The 24,141-nt window shown below is 40.0% G+C and overlaps 3 protein-coding genes and 1 long non-coding RNA gene across 6 annotated transcripts in view; 2 read left to right on the top strand and 2 right to left on the bottom strand.

The window, feature by feature from the left end:
• The window catches only part of LOC139636213 (butyrophilin-like protein 2), a 45,073-nt gene that overhangs the window by 16,907 nt on the left and 4,025 nt on the right, over positions 1 to 24,141 (bottom strand). The window contains exon 3 of the mRNA XM_071504055.1: positions 7,621 to 7,956. Within this exon, the coding sequence (XP_071360156.1) occupies positions 7,621 to 7,956 (336 nt within the window). The remainder of the gene's footprint in view (positions 1 to 7,620; positions 7,957 to 24,141) is intronic.
• Positions 2,795 to 4,116, top strand: LOC139636219 (uncharacterized). The gene is made up of 3 exons (XR_011694360.1): positions 2,795 to 2,999; positions 3,144 to 3,230; positions 3,950 to 4,116. It is a non-coding gene; the product is annotated as an uncharacterized lncRNA (long non-coding RNA).
• Positions 12,006 to 15,104, top strand: LOC139635963 (myelin-oligodendrocyte glycoprotein-like). The gene is made up of 5 exons (XM_071503574.1): positions 12,006 to 12,146; positions 13,037 to 13,372; positions 13,532 to 13,600; positions 13,795 to 13,908; positions 15,028 to 15,104. The coding sequence occupies exons 1-5, from the start codon at positions 12,095 to 12,097 to the stop codon at positions 15,102 to 15,104; spliced, it is 648 nt and encodes a 215-aa protein (XP_071359675.1). The 5' UTR covers positions 12,006 to 12,094.
• LOC139636417 (myelin-oligodendrocyte glycoprotein-like) lies at positions 17,450 to 21,896 on the bottom strand. Of its 3 annotated transcripts, none has more exons than XM_071504492.1 (5): positions 21,589 to 21,896; positions 19,493 to 19,816; positions 19,314 to 19,403; positions 18,667 to 18,744; positions 17,450 to 18,046 (listed from the first exon to the last, which is right to left on the bottom strand). In XM_071504492.1, the coding sequence occupies exons 1-5, from the start codon at positions 21,644 to 21,646 to the stop codon at positions 17,895 to 17,897; spliced, it is 702 nt and encodes a 233-aa protein (XP_071360593.1). In that variant the 5' UTR covers positions 21,647 to 21,896; the 3' UTR covers positions 17,450 to 17,894. The 3 variants fall into 3 exon arrangements, with proteins under 3 accessions (XP_071360593.1, XP_071360591.1, XP_071360590.1); XM_071504490.1 differs by having other exon boundaries at positions 19,493 to 19,819; positions 21,589 to 21,880; XM_071504489.1 differs by lacking the exon at positions 21,589 to 21,896 and adding an exon at positions 21,153 to 21,262 and having other exon boundaries at positions 19,493 to 19,819.

Here is a 24,141-nt window from a genome sequence, read left to right as displayed (position 1 = left end):
CTTCAGTTGTCAGTGGTGTTGTACCGGATTCATTACATATTTGATAAACAAAGCTGTAAAGAGTTTAAATTCTCATTGATCAAACCTCAACAATATTCAGCATAAGAAGCATTAAAGAGTCTGTGTTTTAAATCAAACTGAACATAAACACGACAAAAACTCAAGTTCAGAGCTTTAAAAGGTTTAAACATTGTAAACATTTGAATAATAAGCTTTAATGTAAATGAAACAGCATCAAACAGTGATTTAAAGTTACCTACCCAGGGTGAACGGTAAAATCAACAGTGAAACTAATGCTGTCACGTCCATTATTGAACTAATTCCGAGAGAAGAAGAGGATGAAATAATCCTGACACCAGCCGCTGCTTCGTGGAAGCGTCTTTAAACCTTTCCGTCTACAAATATTTAGAAGCATCGTGTTGACAACAGTCTGCAGGTTGGATGGGCTCAAGTTGTTTGGAGACAACTGGCAGCTGGAGGCGCAGGAAACACACCTTCAGAATAAAAGAGAGATGTTCTTCTCAGGAAGTAACGTGTAATCGCACTGCTCTTTAACAGTACTAATTAGCCACAGACTGCAGGTTTTTTCATATTTATTGATGTTAAAAACATTATGGGTCAGTCACGCCGTTGATTTGTTTGTTAAATATGACTGAAGGTTACGACACAAACCTCCCGAGAATATCTCAGCTTTTATTATGAAGGCTGGACACCATGGGGCGGGTGTGTGCGCTGTATTATTGCTAAATATAAATATTGCTAAAATCAGACCCATTCTGTGTCTAAAGGAAGCTGAAAAGCTAGTTCATGCATTTGTTACCTCAAGACTGGACTACTGTAACTCTTTATTGTCAGGATGTCCCAGAAATTCAGTAAAAAGCCTCCAATTGATCCAGAATGCGGCAGCAGTACTGACAGGAACGAGGAAACGAGATCACATCTCTCCTGTGTTAGCCTCTCTGCATTGGCTCCCTGTAAAATCCAGGATAGAATTTAAAATCCTCCTCCTCACCTACAAAGCCATTAATGGTCAGGCACCATCGTACCTTAGTTCCCTATTTTCCCAATAGGACACTTCGCTCTCTAAATGCAGGTCTACTTGTGGTTCCCAGAGTTAGTAAGAGCAGAATGGGGGGCAGAGCCTTCAGCTATCAGGCTCCTCTCCTGTGGAACCAGCTCCCAGTGTGGGTTCGGGAGGCAGACACCCTCTCTACCTTTAAGATCAGGCTTCAAACTGTCCCGTTTAGTAAAGCTTATAGTTAGGGCTGGCTCGGGTATGTCCTGACCCATCCCTTAGTTATGCTGCTGTAGAGCTAGACTGCTGGGGGATTCCCATGATTCACTGGGCGCTCTCTCTCTCTCTATTTCTGTCTCTCTCCCCCGCTCTCGATGACTTCATGCCATTAACTTTGTTTTTTTTTGTTTTTTTTCTCTCCCGTAGTTTTGCTTACTATTAATAACGCCATTACCTACACAGCTGTTCCTGTTTGTTACAGAGAAAAACCCAACAGTTCCCACAAAGAGCAAGCGCTTGGCGACAGGGGGGAGGAAAAACTCCCTTTAACAGGAAGAAACCTCCAACAGATCCGGGCTCAGGTGGGGGGGTCTGCCTCCACCGGTTGAGAAAAAAAAAAGGGGGGGGGGGGGGGGGGGGGGGGGGGGTTGACAAGACAGTTGAGCTGTTGACAAATTAGACTTTCCAGCAAGACAATAATCCCAAGCACACCTCCAAGTCAACCAGAGCTTGGTTGAGAAGAAGATCCTGGAACGTCCTGGAGTGGCCTTCTCAGTCACCAGATTTAAATCTGATTGAAAATCTTTGGTGAAAGCAGCTGCAGCACAGAAGCCATCAAACATCACTGAGCTCGAGGCTTTAGCACGTGAAGAATGAGCAAAGATTCTGATCAACAGATGTAAGAAGCTTGTCAGCACTCACCGAAGACATTTGTTAGAAGTTATAAAAGCTAAAGGTTGCTCCACAAAGTACTGAAGCTGGGCGCTGAATAATACTGCACATGCACATGTGTTAATTAGAGCTACATTTTTCATTTGGGCTTCAAAGTTTAGTCAACTTCTGTTGTCAAAATAACTCATTTATCAATAAATATTTGTTGTTGTTTAATGAGGTTTTTTGTAATTTATTGTCATTACCTTTCATCCACATCACTATAATGTCTTTTGAGGTGAGGGGGTTGAATATTTCTGATTGCAACTGTATGTTCTTTCATTCTAACCTCTTATCTATAAGATCCTGGGTATCCTAGCTACGGTAGATAGTCGTGGCTTCATCTACACATGAACAGTCATAAGAGAAGCTAAACGGTGAACCATTGTCTAACAATATGAAGGTTGTTGTGACCTGAGCCTTTAGGATTGTGAGTGAAGAAAACAAGAGGAACACTGGAGGGAGAAAAATCTCCTTCACAGTGGGTCGTGACCTCTCAGATCATCGAGGTATAGACAAGATATCGTCGCCATGTTTCATCCCAAGCTGCAGTTTCAGTGACACAGAGGAGGCTTCACATTCTTCACATTCTTCACATCCACATCATCCCAACCACAGGGTTTCTAACCTACAACAAGCTTTAATGATGATCTAGTCTGTGACTAAAACATGAGACCCAACTGTAGTTCACAATAAGGAATTCAGTATCGGTGCTTTTGTGACTTAATGCATGGACTGTTATAAACAACGGCCTGTATCATATGTAGTTTTAAAGCTGTTTTCATTGAAGATGTTCTGTCTCATGAACAGCTGGTTTGTTGTCGTGCACCTGCCAGATGCTAAGTCCTATCATTGTTAGTTGTTTGTTATTTCTATCTCACCTATCAAAAATGTTCCATCCCTGGGTACAGCTGAAAGTAGATGAGAAGGACGTGGTCAGGGGAATTATTACAGACTTTTCTCATCACTGCTCAGATCATTTCAACTATAAACCTCTGAAGAGCTTCTGCTGAGCAGCATCAGGATAACTGCAGGAGAACTGATTTAACAATGGGTGAGTTAAAGTCTTGACTTCTGCTCACATTAAATCAAAGTCTTTACTGTTTGGAAGCTGCTGCGTCTACGTTAACGCTCATTGATCAGATGTTTGCAACTTTTTAAAACTTTGACCTTCAGTTTTTGACATGTTTATTTTCAGTTTGATATAAAATACAAAGTGGTGTAAAAAACCAGTGATCATCAGAAAGACATAAACCGGGGCCCGATCTCTGAGTCTCTCAGAAAGGTGAGTGGACATGTTGGTGTTTTCTTTGAGTTTTGCAGACATGAAACTGTAAATCTAGAAATACGGTTTATTAATAGACTATTAGACTATTGTAGTTGTGGTGTTCTACGCCTGACCTTTGACCCTAGCAAATTTATATAACTTTTTCTGAAGTCAAGTCGATTTATTACAAATGTGAGTATCCAGTAATATAAAGTCTTGTTATGTAAAGCTGGACTGATTTAGAACCTAATGTGCCAATTAACCTTTGGACTGTGGGAGGAAGCTGGAGAACACGGAAAGGCCCCGGGCCCCAGCACTAACCACTGCACCACTACTGGTCATATTATTATATATTATAATAGTGATTATGAGACTGTGAAGCTGACTGTTTCTAGCAGAAATTTCTATTTTTTTTCTCTTAGAACAATTTACACGACATATATATTTATTTTCTTATGTTCCTTCAGATAACCACAACTTTACAAATTGAAAAAAGTCTTTCTCATCATGTTGAAAACAGGATTCATTTGACACTTTTCTCCTGTGGGACATTATTATTAAAGATTGTTGACTGAACTCCCAGATTGCTGCAGTTTTTCTCACAGCAGACTTAGGCCACAACTGTGTGCACCTGCATCTGTATATCTACAAACACATTTCACAGCACCTGTGAATTGAGAAACTTCAGCTCTGTGTGGCTGAAGTGTTTAAATGTTTGAAATGGTTGTTGTCTTTAGAGGTGCACAGATGGATCAATACAGAGACAGGACAACTCTCATCCATGAAGACCTGACCAGAGGAATCATTACACTGCAGATCTCCTCAGTCCAGCTGAATGACAGTGGACCGTACAGATGTTTTGTCCCACATCTGGCAGCCTATTGCACCATCATCCTCAGAGTTGGTAAGAATGATGGATTTATTACTGTACAGGACATGTTAGGATTCTTTTCCATTCAAAGTTTACATAATAAAAATCTCAGATTAGGGGCCATGAAGACTTAGTCTCTACAGCAGCAGCCCTGGTTCAAATCCAACCTGTGGCTCTTTGCTGCAGGTCGTCCCCTCTCCCTCCCTGACCTTCCTGTCTCACCTCCACTGGGGCTAAAGACACAGTGAAGACGTTTGCTCCTAAATAAGACACATGTGAGTTGAAAAAAGTTCTCTAACAGTTTATATCTCATTTGTAAAATGAGATATAAACAGTAAAAAAAAGCCAACACAACGAGACAATAATAGATGATCCCCTGAACACCATCAAGCCACTAAAACCTGGTAAATGTCTTTGACTTCTTCTCTAGAAACCTGTTGTGTCTTTGATTCATTGACTTTGAGTAGAAGCTGATCTGACTGTAGGAGTCAGATCAGCTGTTTCTGTCTTTAAATCATGAGCAGTAAACTATAGATGAATCAGCAGAATGAATAACTGCTGGATGACTTTGTTCTTCGTCTCAATTCAACTCTTTCTGATTTTCCTTCAGATGCTGAGAAGGTGAATGTCGGTGCCATTGTTGGTGGTGTTGTTGGTGTTGTTCTTGTTGTTCTTGCTGCTCTCATTATTGGAGTCCTGGTGAAACGTGGAACGATCAGTAAGTTACAAACTTCTGCTCTGTAACATTTTATTATCAGTACATTTGCTCCAGAGTTGAACTTATGTCCAATTATCAGGTAAATGTAGTGGAATATTCCAGTTTTATACCTTATACAGCTGCAGGTACTTTTTACTCCTCTGCTTTTAATGACAGATGCACTGTAGCTACTAGTTAATTTACACATTACAATTGTACTTAAAGTACAAAGCACTGTTAATAAATGAAGTGGTTAATTAAGTGGACAGAAGCAGTCTGTTATTGTGTCTCCTGGTCATGTGTCAAAGAGACGTTTCACCTCTAAACTTCTCAGAGTTTCATTTAAATAACTTTCAGAGGCTCAGAGATGTAAAATGATCCAATAATTCACAATAAAACTGAAAACAGACATGTGTATCAGAACTTCGTTTCTTCTTTTTTACTCTCCATCAATCATCTGTAACTGCTTTTCTTTCTCAGGGAGGTGTGTGGAGAGGCCCAGAGGAAGAAGGGAGCGAGACCCAGAGATCCTCCCCCACGCCCCACCCCCACCCCACCCCCACCCCCACCACCCCCACCACCACCCCACCCCCCATCTCAGTTTATTTATTATTTTATACTTTTGTATATTGTATATTTAGTTGATATTTTGTCTATGAAATGTTCAGTTTACCAAACTGTGCTTCTGAACTAAATTCATCAGAACTGCTGCTGATTCAGAGTCAGACATTTTATTATGTCAAGCGGGAAATGCTAATTACAGTCAGGGTACAAATAAAAACAGATCAGAACACAAATGCAATAATATACACACTACAGTAAAACACAACACTGTAAAACACCAGAAAATAAAAAGACAAAACACACTAAAATTGCAGTTTACACAAGAAAACTCAGCAGGGTTGTTGCACAAAGGATACGGGAGTTTTTGGTCCTGTTGCCCCTGAACCAGGAAACAGTGAATGTGTAGAAGCTTTACTGGTCCACACACGGAGCTTTAATGTTGTTTTGTTCAATACAAACTTTGGCAGAGCTGGTGAAACCTGTGTGCTTTTAATCACTGAGGTTGGCTGTGTTCTCGCTCCAGCACCTCCACTGCTGCGCCTCCGTGATGATGTCTCTCAGAACATTTCTTCTGCTTCCTCGTTGTTTCTCTCCTCCATTTCATTTCTGTTTGCCGCCATCTCTGGTTCTTGCTCCCTTCTTCCTCTGAGCCTCTGCACACACCTCCCTGAGAAAGAAAAGCAGTTTGTGATGTTTGTGTTAAAGCTCCACAGTCTAAAGGCAGATGTCCATGTGTCTGTGATTATAAAGCAGGCCTAGGTTCTAATATATTAATATTAATATATTAATATAATTTATATTAATATATTAATATATTAATATAATTAATATTAATATATGAAAGTGTTAAAGCCTCAGTCCAGAGGACCTGCATCAACATCTGTCACAGCTGCTCAGCTCTAAGTACGTTATTTCAAACCTGAATCTCACCTCTCTGTATGCAAATTATATGCAAATCATATTTTTTTTCTCCTCTTAAACCCAACCGGTGGAGGCAGACCCCCCCACCCTGAGCCCGGTTCTGTTGGAGGTTTCTTCCTGTTAAAGGGAGTTTTTCCTCCCCCCTGTCACCAAGCGCTGCTCTTTGTGGGAACTGTTGGTCAAGGTCTTGACCTTACCCTGTAAAGAGCCTTGAGATAATGTATATTATGATTTGGCGCTATACAAATAAAATTGAATCGAATTGAATTGAATATACTGTGTGTGTGTGTGTGTGTGTGTGTGTGTGTGTGTGTGTGTGTGTGAGTGAGAGAGAGAGAGAGAGAGAGAGTGAGAGAGAGAGGGGAACAGAACAGAATATACACAAATCTGTTTTCAGTTTTTAGACTTTTCTTCAATCTGTACCTTTTTTGTGAAATATAAGATAATTTTATATCTTGCAGTTTAGAGGGGAAAAGTCTCTTTGGTGCAACAACTCAGAGACATCAGACACATGACAAGAGACACAGCTACAGACTGTGTGAGACCATAGGTCAAAAAGGTGAATGGATTTAACAGTGCTTTGTATTTTATGTACAATTGTAATGTGTAAATTAACTAGTAGCTACAGTGCATCTGTCATTAAATGTTCTCAAAGCTCCATAGCTCCAGTTCAACGAGCCAACAAGCACAGACAACCATGTTGTTATATTTAGCAAAAGCTCAACTACACATGGCTCTAACAGGACTGATTATAAGATGTTACAGAGCAGAAGTTTGTAACTTACTGATCATTCCACGTTTCACCAGGACTCCAATAATAATAATAAGAGCACCAAGAACAAGAACAACAAGAACAACACCACCAAGAACACCACCAACAATGGCACCAACAATCACCTTCTCATCAACTGGAGGAAAATCAGAAAGAGTTGAGTTGAGACGAAGAACAAAGTCATCCAGCAGTTATTCATTCTGCTGATTCATCGATAGTTTACTGCTCATGATTTAAAGACAGAAACAGCTGATCTGACTCCTACAGTCAGATCGGCTGTTTCTGTCTTTAAATCTACTCAAAGTCAATGAATCAAAGACACAACAGGTTTCTAGAGAAGAAGTCAAAGACATTTACCAGGTTTTAGTGGCTTGATGGTGGTCAGGGGATCATCTATCATCGTCTCGTTGTGTTGGCTTTTTTTTACTATTTCAAATGAGACACAAACTGTTTAAGCACATTTTCAAATGATGTGTTTTATTTATATATATACTTCTTCATTGTCTGAGATTTTTATTCTGTAAATTTTGAATGGAAAAGAATCCTAACATGTCCTGTGCAGTAATAAATCCATCATTCTTACCAACTGTGAGGTTAGTGGTGCAATAGGCTTTCAGGCCTAGGACAAAACATGTGTACGGTCCACTGTCATTCAGCTGGACTGAGGAGATCTGCAGTGTAATGATTCCTCTGATCAGGTCTTCATGGGTGAGAGTTGTCCTGTCTCTGTATTGATCCACCTGTGGACCACTGTCGTCCTTTCCATGTCGATAGAAGCAGACTTCCTTGTCAAGGTCAGCTCTCGTAACATCCAGGGTATAATCCACCAGGTTGGCAGGAGGATCCAGATGAAACTGAAGAGCAACATCAACACCTTCTTCTCTCTGGACTGAAGTCTGGCAGATGAGACGAGACTTTCCTGGAGAAACAAACACAACATTTGCTGCTGTTGCACAGATGCAGCTCTCCATTGTCCAGCAGAGCCTGTTATACACATATAATTAACTCACAGAGTTAAATTCTCATTGATAAAATCTCAACTATATCGAACATCACACGTTTTAATGAAGTGTATTTTATTTTCTGTGAAAAGTCATTAAAAGTTTAAACAGGATAAACATCTGAATAAGAAGCGTTAATACAAACGAAGCAGCCTCTAAACAGCACAGAGCTCGAGTTAATCTGAACAGGAGCCAAAACTTACCCAGAGAAAAAGTAGTTAACAGTGAAATTAACAGCTTCATGTCCATCATTAAGTGAGAAAGAGACGATAAAGTGATCCCGACACCCGTCTGCTGAGTGTTCCCGGGGTGGAACTCACTCATTCCGTGACTCTGCGCTGCCGCCGCTGCTCCGAGAGACTGAAGCTCCAGATCCCCGGGGATCTGGAGGAGGAGGAACTCAGTCAGCTGCAGAGGATGTAGGCCTCGTACAACCACAGACTGGAGATAAAAATAGTACAACGAGTCCAAAACCCAGAGGAGGAAGGAAGGGACGAGCATCATAAACACGAATGATAAAATTACAAAGAAGTGTAAGAAAAGACAAAAATGAAGAGAAGGAAAGGATAGAAATAGATATAATAGATAATAGATAAAATAGATAAGAGAGAGTAGAGGGGCATCAATGTTTTCGGATCTTCTGTTAAGTTGTAAAGTTTGACAGCATTCTTCTTCTTTTGTGATAATTTTAGTGAAAGCAAATATCGACATGGTTCTTTATGAGATGTGTAGAGGTTTGGTTGAGTCTTTAGGAATCTGTTTTCATGCAGGGATGATGGATGTGATTGGCAGGTCGTGAATAACATACAAAGAACATCTACTTTAGTTCATACAGGAGAGCTGATTAATTAGGGTATAGCCAGTGATGTCGATCTTATATATTAATATATATATATTTTAAATTTAATTTTAAATGGGATTTCCTCCTTTTGGTGGATAAATGAATCTAGTTAAGCACCATGTTTTTGTAAGGAAAATACGTCCAATGAGAGACTGAGACCACATATTTACATAAGATTTACATTTTTCTAAATTATTCCAAATGTTAAGTTTTTAGTATTGTCCTCTGTAATATGGACGCCGAGGTATTTAATTATAGATTAACAGGAATTGTTAAATCATGAATTGTTGTCAGAGAAGAGTTTTGAATTTGTAGCTGTTCACGTTTTTGAGGTTTAATTTCAAACCTGAGGCCCCAGAGAAAATTCAATTGTTCGGAGTATTTTTGGAATTAGATCAGATTTTTTAAATAAAAATAGCTGCGTCATCTGTTGGCCAATGATCAGCTCTTTAAAAACTGTTAATTTTTAAAAATCTGAATTTTTGATGAGAACGGAGAGAAATTCAGCCGCAGAGAGAGACGGGACAGCCCCGTTTGTCTTACAAATTACAGTTAATTATTAATTAATTAATTACAGTTATACATTTTTCTCTAAAACCAAATAATTAAACTAAGGCACGGAAAATAAATTTGTGTTCAATAGTGTGGAAAACTTCAAAAAAAACTTCTAAAAATAGAATAAAACTCGTCTTCATTTCCTTTTTCCTATTTCCCCTGCTCAACAATTTACTATGAGATACTGAAATCTGACGAACTTTATATTTTGAATGTTCCCATTTGTTCCTGTGAGATGTTAAATTAGAGTCATTAATGGTGTCATTGATCGCGGATATAATCTCTTCACTCTTTAAAAGGTTTGAGTTAAATTCCCAGGAACCTTTTTTCCTTTGACAGGTGCTTGTGGGTTTAATGAGAAGCTCAATCATAGAGTGATCTGTTGAAGGGCTGCAGAAACTGTAGAAGAGAGTTCCTCATTAGGTTCAGATTCAGACACTAACCAATAATCTAATCTGGATTTGACTGATCCATCAGGTTTGAACCATGTGAAAACCTCAGTAGGCCAAGTGTCTTTGAGCTGAAGAGCACTGCAAAAATCAATCATTACAGGATTGAAATGATGATCCTGATGTTTTCAGGGAGCTCTGTCAAGCCCCCTCATCCATAACCATATTAAAATCACCTCCAAATATAAGAGTATTATCAGGGTATCTTTGGCAAAGGCCTTTAACCGCATCACTAATCCCAGTAAACATGACTTTGTTCTGGTTGAAGTTGTTGGATCCGTAAATGTTTCCTAGAACCAAAAAAAGATCATTAATATCAAAAACACAGATTATCCAATGACCTAGATTGTCTTTAGTTAGAATTTTTCCAGGGAAGTTGTTACCGGGGTTTATCCACCCTGGTACTTATCTACCCCGGGATTTATCTACCCCAGTATTTATCTACCCCGGTATTTATCCACCCCGGTATTTATCTACACCGGTATTTATCTACCCCAGTATTTATCTACCCCAGTATTTATCTACCCCGGTATTTATCCACCCCGGTATTTATCTACACCGGTATTTATCTACCCCAGTATTTATCTACCCCAGTATTTATCTACCCCGGTATTTATCCACCCCGGTATTTATCTACACCGGTATTTATCTACCCCAGTATTTATCTACCCCAGTATTTATCTACCCCGGTATTTATCCACCCCGGTATTTCTCTACACCGGTATTTATCTACCCCGGTATCCGGTAACACTTGAAGGCCAGTAGAGACTGGAGCAGATTCAGGGACCGGAGGAAGAGGGGCCGCAGAAAACTACATCTGTTCAGGAGCTGAGTTTGTGTCTCAGCCCGACACCAACATGATGGAGAGAAGCTTAAAGGGATTTTAGGTGAAACCATGAATTAAAAGTTCAAAGTGAAATAACACTTGGTGTCACGGTGGTTTTTTGTGCTCAACGCTCTACAACTTAAGAAAACACACGCAGATAAAAATGGTAATAATAGCTGTAAAAACAATAATAGCTGTGTTTTATCGATGTGCATGTGTTTTATTAATCTGCAGTGCGTTGACAGCGTATTATTGTATTTAGAGCCAGTTCCTTATAGAACATGTGGTCTCTGTCCACACAGATAGTTTGGTTTTATTGTGTCTGTGAAAACTTCCCCCCCACAACACAGTGACAGTTTTGAATAGATGAGTTTGTACTCACAGCATCTTGTGGGTCATGTGAGTCAGTGAATGAACTCAGGTTGTGAACTCTGCCTCAGCACAGAGGCCTCCTCTCTGTTCACCCCTCATGGAGTCTGCAGGACGGTGTCGCCACCTTCTGGTGGAGGATGATCGATGCATCGTTCACCAAACTGTTGTGTTGTTTCCCTGGAAATTCCCCAGATGAATATGAACTATAAAAGCTCTGTTTTTAACTATAACCAGTCTCATACAGCTTATATATTAAAATACATTAAAGTTGAAGAATACAGGGAGATTGGAAAACTTTAAGTAAAATCAAACACTTACACTTCAAGTGAATGATAATGGAGAAAGTCAGGTCAAAGGTCATAATGTTAAAAAACAGGTCTGCACATGTGCTGTTAGTTGATCTTAACTCAGTTATGATAACTGTAGAGGGGATCTAGTGTGTGAGATGCGTAAAGCTGTAACTGTTTTCTTTCCTCAGGAGGGGGTTTGCTCAGACGGGTCCGTTGATTGTGGTGGAGGCCGAGAGTTTTGTTGGGTAACCCTCAGGTCCTGGGGAAGAATCTGGGGAATGTACCTGTCATATCAACAGCTCTTCATCCTTGGAAATCAGTGCGTGTTTGGAATAAATGTGTCATCACCCCAAGTGCTGATAACACCACCTGTAGGGTAATTAACTTTCAGTTTTACAATGTAATTAACAAGAACAACAGCCTGTATCACATGTAGTTTCAAAGCTGTTGTCACTTTATTGGTTGTTTCCTTGCACCTACCAGAGGCTGCGTCCTATCAATGTCAATCATATATTATCTCTATTTCATAACCACCCCCGCCCCCTATCAAATGTTCCATCCCTGGGTACAGCCAAGAGTAGATAAGAAGGGCGTAGTCAGAGGAATCATTACCGCCTTTTCTCACCACTGCTCAGATCATTTCAACCTCAGACTGTAAACTGTAAACACTTCAAGAGCTTCAGGATAACTTCATCCTCCTTTTCTCACTGAAATAGTTTAACAATGGACGCAACGATGTTAACATCACTGTTGACCACTTTACCATTTGCTGTGGGTAAGTTAAAGTCTTGACTTCTGCTCACATTGAATCAAAGTCTTTACTGTTTGGAAGCTGCTGCATTTATGTTAACGCTCATTGATCAGATGTTTGCAACTTTTTCAAACTTTAAACTTGAGTTTTTGATGTCAGTTTGATATAAAATACAACAATCATCAGAAAGACATAAACCGCTGCCCGATCTCTGAGTCTCTCAGAAAGGTGAGTGGACATGTTGGTGTTTTCTTTGCATTTTGCGGACATGAAACTGTAAATCTAGAAATACGGTTTATTCATAGACTATTAGACTATTGTAGTTGTGGTGTTCTACGCCTGACCTTTGACCCTAGCTAATTTATATAACTTTTTCTGAAGTCAAATCGATTTATTACAAATGTGAGTATCCAGTAATATAAAGTCTTGTTATGTAAAGCCGGACTGTTGTGCCAATTAACCTTTGGACTGTGGGAGGAAGCTGGAGAACACGGAAAGGCCCCGGGCCCCGGGCCCCGGCACTAACCACTGCACCACTAGTTCTGGTCATATTATTATATATTATAATACGATTATGAGACTGTGAAGCTGACTGTTTCTAGCAGAAATTTCTATTTTTTTTCTTAGAACAATTTACACGACATATATATTTATTTTCTTATGTTCCTTCAGATAACCACAACTTTACAAATTGAAAAAAGTCTTTCTCATCATATTGAAAACAGGATTCATTTGACACTTTTCTCCTGTGGGACATTATGGAAAAATTATGTACACCTGCATCTGTATATCTACAAACACATTTCACAGCATCTGTGAATTGAGAAAGTTCAGCTCTGAGTGTTTGATGTGTTTAAACGTTTGAAATGGTTGTTGGAGATTAAAGTGTGTAAATGTTGTGTTTGTTTCTCCAGAAAAGTCTCGTCTCATCTGCCCGACTTCAATCCAGAGAAAAGAAGGTGTTGATGTTGCTCTTCAGTGTCGTCTGGATCCTCCTGCCAACCTGGTGGATTATACCCTGGATGTTACGAGAGCTGACCTTGATGAGATAGTCCACTCATATCGACATGGAAAGGATGACAGTGGTCCACAGGTGGATCAATACAGAGGCAGGACAACTCTCACCCATGGAGACCTGATCAGAGGAATCATTACACTGCAGATCTCCTCAGTCCAGCTGAATGACAGTGGACCGTACACATGTTTTGTCCTAGGCCTGAAAGCTGGCTGCACCACTAACCTCACAGTTGGTAAGAATGATGGATTTATTACTGTACAGGACATGTTAGGATTCTTTTCCATTCAAAATTTACAGAATAAAAATCTCAGACAGTGAAGAAGTTTGTTCTTAAATAAAACACATGTCATTTGAAAATGTGCTTAAACAGTTTGTGTCTCATTTGAAACAGTAAAAGAAGATCAACACAACGAGACAATAATAGATGATCCCCTGACCACCATCAAGTCACCAACCCCTGGTAAATGTCTTTTACTTCTTCTCTAGAAACCTGTTGTGTCTTTGATTCATTGTCTTTGAGTAGAAGCTGATCTGACTGTAGGAGTCAGATCAGCTGTTTCTGTCTTTAAATCATGAGCAGTAAACTATAGATGAATCAGCAGAATGAATAACTGCTGGATGACTTTGTTCTTCGTCTCAACTCAACTCTTTCAGATTTTCCTTCAGATGCTGAGAAGGTGAATGTCGGTGCCATTGTTGGTGTTGTTGTTGGTGGTGTTGTTCTTGCTGCTCTCATTATTGGAGTCCTGGTGAAACGTGAAACGATCAGTAAGTTACAAACTTCTGCTCTGTAACATTTTATTATCAGTCCTGTTAGAACCATTTGTAGTTGAGCCTTTGTAAAAAAAACTGTTCTATAATATTACATTTGTTCAAAGGATAAACAATCCATTGCTCAATGGAGCATCCTTGATTGGGGTCAGTCATGACTGCAGTTACTCTGGCGTCTGATTGGTTGAGAGGTACAGCATGGTTGTCTGTGCTTGTTGGATAGTTGAACTGGAGCTATGGAGCTTTGAGAACACACTAGTTTTTGAGGTTAATATGAATATGAAAAACTGAAAACATAACTTTTTTTCACTCTCCATTAATGATGTCAGATGTATCTGATGATGCTTCAACCCCTGGGTAGAGATCCACTGTAGTTAAAGCTCCAATATCATAACTTCGTCTGTGTTTTATCTGAAGTGTTGATCTCCATCAGAAGATATATTTGTGCTTTTAAGAACCAAAAACTTTAATTCATGGATACAGTAATTCATATGGTTAAAACATAATTATAAGGGATAAATATTAAAAATGTGAATTAGTTCATTTATGAGGGGTTACAATTCATGCGCAGTGACTAATACATGTCACAAGATGGCAGTAATGTTCTGACAAGAGTTAAAGGTGTGAAAGGAGAAGCTGGCACGAGGGAGAAGGACGATGCATTGATGTGTTGCAAATTCATGATGTGCAGTTGTTAAGTAAAGTGTTCAAGTTGAACATGGTGTTCCAGTCAAAGTTACAGCTAAGTTCCCACAACATCTCCTCTCTCAGGCTTCTCTCTGGAGCTCTAGTAACAACAGGTCAGTCAGCCATTGGCTGACTGAGTGATCCAATAAAAATACAGCAGATTTCAGGTAAACACGCTGTCGGTGGTGACTGCTTTGTTATGACATCACAAAGTTCCAGAAGTCCTGACGGCTGGTTTTAAGGTTCAGTGTCTGAATACAGGCTGTGTGCATTTCTCTGTGGACTGAGGCTTTGATACTTTCACAGTATTAATATAGAACCTAGACCTGCTTTATAATCACAAACACATGGACATCTACCTTTAGACTGGATGGAGCTTTAATACAAATGTCCTCTCAGTAAGTGTCACAAACTGCTTTTCTTTCTCAGGGAGGTGTGTGCAGAGGCTCAGAGGAAGAAGGGAGCGAGACCCAGAGATGGCGGCAAACAGAAATGAAATGATCTGAGAGACATCATCATGGAGGCGCAGCGGTGGAGGTGCTGGAGCGAGAACACAGCCAACCTCAGTGATTAAAAGCACACAGGTTTCACCAGCTCTGCCAAAGTTTGTATTGAACAAAACAACATTAAAGCTCCGTGTGTGGACCAGTAAAGCTTCTACACCAGGCATGGGCAAACTACGGCCTGCGGGCCATATAAGGCCCGTTGGGCTTTTTAATCCGGCCCGTCAAATATTGGTACAAAATTATCCAAATTATAGTAAAGACCACATTCATTTAGCGTTTTTTCCTGCAATACCCGGCTTTTCAGTTGATCCCACTAGATTTAACTAATTATATTATATATCACACAGACATTCTCCATCTGATACTGGCCCGGCCCGTCTGTCAAATTTTAAAACTCATTGTGGCCCCTGAACCAAAAAGTTTGCGCACCCCTGTTCTACACATTCACTGTTTCCTGGTTCAGGGGCAACAGGACCAAAAACTCCCGTATCCTTTGTGCAACAACCCTGCTGAGTTTTCTTGTGTAAACTGAAATTTTAGTGTGTTTTGTCTTTTTATTGTCTGGTGTTTTACTGTAGTGTGTATATTGTTGCATTTGTGTTCTGATCTGTTGTTATTTGTACCCCTGACTGTAATTCGCATTTCCCGCTTGACATAATAAAATGTCTGAATCTGAATCAGCAGCAGTTCTGATGAATTTAGTTCAGAAGCACAGTTTGGTAAACTGAACATTTCATAGACAAAATATCAACTAAATATACAAGATGATATGACAATGGGACCAGTCAGTTTACACATAGAAATAAAGGAGGAACAAAAGCTGTCATGTCAGTGATCAGGGAAGAGGATCACTTACTTATATAGGTTTATTTATATAAGACAAGTAACAACAGTGTAAAGTAATACTGTCGGGGGGGTCGACATTCTTTCCTCTGGCAAGTCATCATTTTTTGCCACAAACTAATCAATGACATGTTTTAGATTTAGTTTAAATTTGAAAAAACTATTTACTGATTCAGAAAACCCACAAGAGGCTGTGAGTGAAAATTTGGACAAATAAAACCAAAACCATCTGCATGATTCTATAAAGTCATTGTACAAAAACAGCAACACTGAAACTGGTAAATAAAAACAATTTAATAATGGCTTTGATAATAAAACACAGATATCATTATTTTATTACTGATTATAGAAGCGCTTTATACAGCACATACAATAAATACATTTAGGTTGAAGAATACAGGGAGATTGGAAATCAGGGAATTAAATAAAATCAATTGTTAAAAGACACAAACAACAAACAGAGAAAATGAAGCTTACAGTTTACTGGTGGACGGACACAACTGTCGGTAGAGTCATCAGAAGTTTGTTTGACCTTTTAAAAATCCAGCACCTGAGATAAAACAGTGAGCTGTAGCTGGGACAAGAAACTGAAAGTGCTAGAATATAAAGGTCAATATTGCACCGTGAGACAATTACCTGACTTAAAGGAATAATTTTACATTTTAGTAAAAACACTGATTTGCTTTCTTGCTGAAAGTGAGTTGAGAAGATCTTTACTGCCCCTCAGAGCCGACATGCAGCAACTACATTTTAAATGAATTTCTAATCTGACTTCATGTATAACATTAAGGTTTTACTTAAACTTCTGGAACAACTTTTGGCTACAAGAGGCTTCAAACTCATGTCGGGGTCTCAGGGGAGGTTATGTGCCTGAGTACTTCCTGGAGTCTTATCATCAGAGGTTGAAGGTTAAACACTGGAGACTCCAGGAAGAACTGCTGGAGGGAGTCCAGCACATAAGCTGCTGTGAAAACATGACCATCATTTTTACAGTTTGTTTTATCTAGAAATTGAAAAAAAAAAAAAAAAAGATACGACCTGTTAACCAATGAGCCACAGAGGTGCTGGTAGGTGGAGATTATTATTATCTTTGGATTTGTAGTATCCACCTTATCTTCTTAGCAACACAGAGATTCATTGAGGTACTGGAGTTAAATGTTGAGTGTACATCTTTGGTTTTTGTCTTTTTGTTGGGTAAACGAGCCAAAGAGCAACTGGGTGAGATGAACCAGTTTCTTCATGTTGATAAAAGCTGCTGTAGTTACATTAACAGCAACGTTAGGTTGTGTTATTAATAAAATTAGAACAGTGAAATAAATGAGTAAATACTGGTCTGAGTGTGTGTGTGTGTGTGTGTGTGTGTGTTTATATGCTAACGTGAAACTATGACAGAAAGTTAAATAAATAAATAACGGCAGGGCAAATTAAATATCAATTTCATGCTACAAATAATGATAATAAGTTAATATATTAATGGGAAAACAAGACCAGGGGAAGGGGGGGGGGAGGCAAATTCAACCTGAAAACTTGTCAATACAGAGAGCAAGAGTTTGCATTAGCACAACCACTAACACTGTGTCAGCTACTGCCGGTTACAAGCTAACAAACAACATGAACAAATAAAAGATGCTAACTGTGCTAACCGTTCTGATATGTCTGCTGGTCTCTGATTTTGGTCGCGACAGACTCCTCATCTGAAAATACTACATTAAACAAAATAGTAATCATAGCAGAGTATTTTTTTCACAGTTAAAAACGTGTCTGGAGAGAAACACGATCCTGATGTGAGGGTTCCCTCCGCTCTCTTTCCGTCCCTCCTTTCATTTTTAATTTGATCTTTTCAGGGCTGCGTTTGATTTATTGATGTTGCAGGTGTTTTAAATCCCATTTTAAAAACCATAAAAGCTTAGAGGGCGGAGGGCGACACGTTGATCACTGTTCGTTCTCTCAGTCCAGCACCACTACACCTCCACCTCTCCAGCCGTTTCCGGCAGCGCCGCCTGGGTCCTCAGCCCCCTCTGTTGTTTGGGTCCTCAGGGTCTTCGGTCCAGTCTTGTTGTCCTGCCCCCTCCCTGCTCTGTGTGTCTTCTTGCAAATCACTGTGAAAACATGGAAACAAGTTTGTGACCTGCAGATGTTACAGTTTCATGAATTTGTGCGTGTGCGGAGTGAATGTGTAGTAGCAGTATGGTTGAATCACCATGATGTTTCTTTTTTAATAAGGATATTTTCAGAGAGATATTTACCACACTATGGCAAATGTGCTTCATCATTGTGTTTTCCATGAGCTGTAACGTATTTATAAAGTTTTTGTTTTATACGTATGGTTTTTCTATTTACAGCTGCCTTGAAATCTTTCATTAAGAAATCTGTAAGAGAAAAACATGATAACAAACAAGAAACTAGTAAAAAGCCCATTTTTTCCAAAATGTCCTGCTTCATGTTCGACACCAGACAGCCTGAGAATATATGTATTTATGCTTCAGCAGCGTCATGAGGAAGAAAGGCCCAAACAGCAGCTGCTGGAAGAGCTGGTTTGAAGTTACTGGAGGTTCAACCAGTTATTAAACCCACGGGTTCAAGACTTGAAATATTATAACTGTTGGTGTGTTATTAGCTTTATTATCATCTCATTGTCTATACTTGTGACTGCTCCATCTCTGTGCTCAGTGAAACATGCGCTCTCACGTCAGAGTGTGGGGCAGAAGATGGTACTTACAGATTCCACAGGTCAGAACCATGAAAGAGGCGCAAACACAGGAAATGATTCCAGCACTGACCGCCCTGTTTCTACGTCCTGAAAGGAAATCAGAGCGGATACTGGTTTCAGATTAAGTTTTTCCACTTCATTATGTGATTACTCATCTTGCTGCTTCACCTAGACTGCATTACTTAAGATGAATAAAGAGCAAGTTGATACGGGCGACTTTTGCTGGAAAAGCTCAAATGTAAGAACAGTAAGAACTGCACATGAAGGCATTTGTATACACACATATATATTTGATTTTTTACTATTGTGTCTTTGTTTTCATTTGGATTTTTATGCCCTGCCTTTTGTTTCTGGGTTTACTCACTTCAATGCACTTTATTATCTTATCTTTATCAGTGTCTTTATCTTTGCGTCCCTGTCTTTTGTGTTTCCTCTGTGGTTTTCTTTTCTTTGCATCGCTCTGTAAGAGGAAGTGGTGTCTGTGTATCTGTGTGATGGTGGGTGAGGTTGTTGTTTAATGCTTTTATTCTGTAAAGCACTTTGTGTTACATCATTTGTATGAAAAGCGTGACACAAATAAAGTCTGTTTGATTCATTGATATAAAGACACACTGAAGTCTAGAACCTGTGCAGGAAGAATGCCTCGGGATATTTACCAGGGCGGTGTGGCTCGGTCTCTCCTTCCAGCGGAGGCCTCGCTGTGTTGAGGTCACCTCTCTGTGTCCTGTTGGTTTGGTCTTTTCCGCCTGTTTCAGATGAGACACAAATATTGAACCAAAGCACTTTAAAACACAAGAATAATTATTCAAACGACAAACAACTGCGCCGTCCTTACCGACTTTGAGGTTAAAGTAACAAGAGGCGCCCTGTTGGTGAACGAAGCATCTGTATCTTCCGGCATCAGACAGCCGCACAGGGCCGAGCTGCAGCGTCACGTTTCCCCTGCTCAAGCCTCCGTGGAAGAGAGTCGTCCTGTTCCTAAACTCTTCCCTCTGGGCGTCAGCACGATCTTCTCCACGGATGTACAGGTGGACAATATTCCTGCTGTCATTTTTAGTCCACTTCACCGGGGAACCCGACACGCTGACTTGGTCGTCCAGGTGACACTGCAGCAAGACGCTGCCGCCTTCCTCCGCCTCTATCGTCTGGTTTGGAGACGCTGCTGGGAAAACATACATCACACTTTAGTCCAATAACCCGAAGCGTTTCTATAAATACGCTGCTCACAAACAAACCTCCAAAGATGCTCACAATCTCTTGCTTTGCAGGGATTTCAAATAGTGCAACAAACCTTCACCTGTACTTGTGCTGCAACACCTGCACAAACGGTCATAGATCTGATGACAGCAGAGCCGCATAAAAGCTCTGCTGTTGTTTATGTGGATTTATGGGTTTTAGGTTTATCCTGTTACTTTGCACAGTGTAAACATCCATACAGAATATATTTATATATTTTTTACATTTTCTATATTTTTTGCACTTCATTCCCCACGTCTTTATTATTATTATTATTATTATTATTATTATTATATAATATAATATAATATAATATAATATAATATAATATAATATAATATAATATAATATAATATAATATAATATAATATATTTATTTTAATTTCTAACTTACTTTACCTTTAATTTTACTCAAAGTTTATCTATGTTACTGTTTTGCTCCAAACACCAGCACAAATTCCTCGTATGTGGAAACAGACGTGGCAATAAAACTGATTCTGATTATCACATTGTCGAGATGTGTGTTAAGATTTTAACCTTCACCTCACTGCTCATCGACCCAGTGCTTTAACGAAACTTATCTTCTGCAGTCTTGTTAACTTGCAGAGCAGAATGAACACAGCTCCACTGATTCATGTCTTCTGTGTTCTTCAGCAGCACAGTTTTGAACAAATCACTGGTTTTGTGATGATGGAAATATAAAACAGATGTAATACACAGTGATTTACCACAGGACTTGTACTCTGACAGTATTTTTAGTGGTAGTTTTTACTTTGCAGTAGTTTTCCTGCAGATCATTATTTTATCATGAAAACACGTTGGTAGATGTAGTTGTAGTTTCTAGCTCCATGCTGCTGACGCAACACCTGGCTGGCCCCGCCCCCCTCTCGCTCACACACACACACACACACACACACACACACACACACACACACACACACCGGCTGCCCCCCCCCCCCCCCCCCCCCCCCCCGGGCTTCGGTCCCGGTCTCATTACTGTGATGGACATGTCCACTGAGGCTGAAACGATGAACCGCCGCCTCTCGTTTCCGGGTTTAACTCCTCCCCCAACTTTTAAACCCGACATTTTCCCGCGCCGGCTTTTAAAACATGTGACAGCGGGACTGTGTCGGTTCCACTGTAGAGGCTGTTGTTGTTGTGTTGTTGTTGTTGTTGTTGTTGTGTTGTTGTGTTGCACTGTACCGACATGTGTGACACATGAAGTTTCCTCTGTATCAAATGTTGGCGCCAAAACTTACCACTGACAACTTTAGACCATGTTGAAACCCCGGGAAAATAAAAACTCTTCATCATCTTCATTCAAGTTTAGATTCTTCCTCTGTCACAGACTGTACGTCAACAATAAACAATCAGCTGTCAACAGTAAACAATCAGCTGTCAGCTGTCAACAATCAGCTGTCAACAATCAGCTGTGGCTTACAACCGACTGCGGCTGCGCACAGGTGCCCAGCTTTTAAATGTGACATGTGTTTACTTCCCGCGCCGGTTTCTCCAGCCTGAGACGGAGCCGAGGAGTTTGATCAGCAGCAGGATTTACTCTGATTTGCTGTCGTGTTGCTCACAGATATTTCTCCCCGCGTTTAAAATCACGAACAGCAGAAGAAGTATTTTCACCCTGAAGTCTATTTCCCGCCAGCCTCTCTGAAACTGCCCCTGAGCTCAACCAAAACTTACCGGCGACCGCTCCAGCGAGCAGAAGGACCCCCAGGAAAATAAACCCTGTCGTCCTCATCCTCAGTTCCGCCTCCTCTGACCGAAGAACCCGTTTTCTGGCACCGTCAAAACCCGCAGATGACCGGGACCCGCCCCCTCCTCCGTACCTCTCACAAAGATGCTCTCTGACAGAAAGATGCTCTATAACATCTGCGCTTTCTGGGCGCTCGTGGAATCAGGAAATCCCCAACATGTGTGCAGCCTGTATCCTGTGATAACAGCAACTACATTGTGTCTTTTCTTTTCCAAAGGATGCAAACAGGTGGACCTAAGAAATACATTTATATTTACTACTGTACTGTTGCTGTCATACCAGATGACCACGCCCACTTCGGAAACAGGAAGCGTTTACACTTTCTGGCGCATCCTGTAGTGGATGTCTGTTATAGAGCATCTTAGTACATCTCCTTATATGAAGTTCCTGGATGTTTGTCTGTCTGGTTCAGGTCTTTTACTGAAGTACAAGCTTCTGTGCACCAAGTGTTTCCTGATAAATGTTAAGTTCTGCATTCAAAATCTTGATGAGTTACTTTAGGCATCAAAAACAAAAGGAAAACTGAAATGATATATCATCCTCTGTGATCAAATCTGATCGTTATTATTGATCAATCAGTGTGTGAGCAGCATTTTAATGTTGTAGCTGCTCAAGGTGGATTTACAGTTTATACAGATAAATCTGTGGGAGAGCGTCAGTCATCAGCGGCTGTGGTGAGGGTCGTGATGACCACAGTGCGTAGGTGAGATATACGCCTTGACTGTGAGTCAAACTTCAGGTTGACAGTAGTACTTCCTGTACGCTATTCCACCTACTTCCTGTCTACACTGCCACTTATAACCGCAAAAAATTCCCAGAAGAAATAATTATAAACAAAAGACATTTCATCCATGAGCCTAACTTCTCCAGTCAAACATGGCGCTGGAATCTAAGTACATTTACTCAGGTATTGTACTTAAGTACAGTTCTGGGTACTGGATGCTTGGAGTATTTCCATTTACTCCTACTTCATACAAACATGGCACTTTTTAATCAATCATGTTCCCCTGACAGCTGCCTACCTATTCCAGATTAAACCCATAACAGTGTCTAAATGAGGGAAAAGTTCAGGAGAAGTATTTTTCCACCAGAAGTTAACCAGAAGGCAAATGGACCTGGTTGTGTCGTTGTTGTCGGACCTGCATGACTGAGAATCTTCACACACCTCAGACATGGGAAGTTGGCAAGAACTAAACAAACAATTTAATACTAGCTGTGATAATGAAAGGGAAGGAACCTTTTTTTAACAGAAAGCTTATTTTATTACAGTTCAGGAGCTTTAAAGTGCAGCACGTGAGATGAAAAATACATTTAAGTTACAGAAATTAGGCAAAAAAGGAAACTTAAATAAGAGGAAAGTGGAAGAGAGGAAATACATCTTAATACTTAATATTTAATGCACACGGTCCTGGTTCAGAAAGCATGTTTCTAAACCCTGAGAGACTCTGGGTTGAACTCTGGGCTCCTTGTTCCAGAGACTAATCACTTTAACTGAGTCTGTCACTGCGGTTCAGCTGCTCACTGGCAGATCACACATGGAGATTAAAACCTACTCACTGTCTTTACAACACGAGACTCTGGAGTCAGATCATCAGTCAGTTCATCTGCACCAACATTTACTTCACAATCATCTCTAAATAAAACCTGCGTGAAGCTGTAAACACGAGACTCTGACCAATGAAGAATCATTTCATATCATAATGTAGATGACGGGATATTTCTGAGCGACCACATCAGCTGAAAACACCCGAACATTTAAAACTGGACTCCATGTGTTTGTGTCCATGTGTCTTTATGTAAGTGAGAATCTGAATGTGGCTGCAGAGTCTCAAACTGTTTTCACAGCATTTCACTGACTGTGTGTGAATCTACTACATGTTGAAACACAGTCATTCAATTTAAAAATAATATAAACTTACATCTAATATGTTTGATCTATAATTTCATCATTCAGCAGAACTTTGTCTCCATCAGGTCACAGCTGAATAAATATATTTAAACTTATATTATTTAAATATTTTTAAATATTTAATATCCAGCAAACAGTTGAGTCCAGCTCAGCATCTGATAAATAACCTGGTTTAACTAACTAAGCGTTAACTCACTGACTCGTTCACATTAATCTGACTCCACTGGATAAAAATTATAGCTCAACCTTTTCTTCACCGGTTGCCATGGTGAATCTCGGTATCTGAGCTCTATTGATGATGGGTTGTTGTTTTTATTCGCCATGCAAGCGCTTCATTCAGAGGGAACATACTCAGAGTTGACGGAAGTCACTGTGATCAGCTGATCTGGAAACAAAAACTCAAGAGTTTCCCATCTCAGGATCAGTCAAGTCAGAGTTCAGGGTTAAAGTCAGGGTTTGTTCAACCTGCTTTAGGAAACAGTTAAGTCTGAAACCAGCACCTGAGATACTGAAGTGTGAAATGATAAAGACTCAAAAAAGAAACACTCAATGACCAAAGAGACACAAAACA

The sequence above is a fragment of the Trachinotus anak genome, unplaced genomic scaffold (assembly GCF_046630095.1).
Source record: "Trachinotus anak isolate AG129_WGS33_773 ecotype Australia unplaced genomic scaffold, CSIRO_AGI_Tana_v1 ptg000019l, whole genome shotgun sequence".
NCBI classification, from domain to species: Eukaryota; Metazoa; Chordata; class Actinopteri; order Carangiformes; family Carangidae; genus Trachinotus; species Trachinotus anak.
Note: the sequence above shows the minus strand (reverse complement) of the source record. Positions and strands in the feature narration are given on the sequence as shown.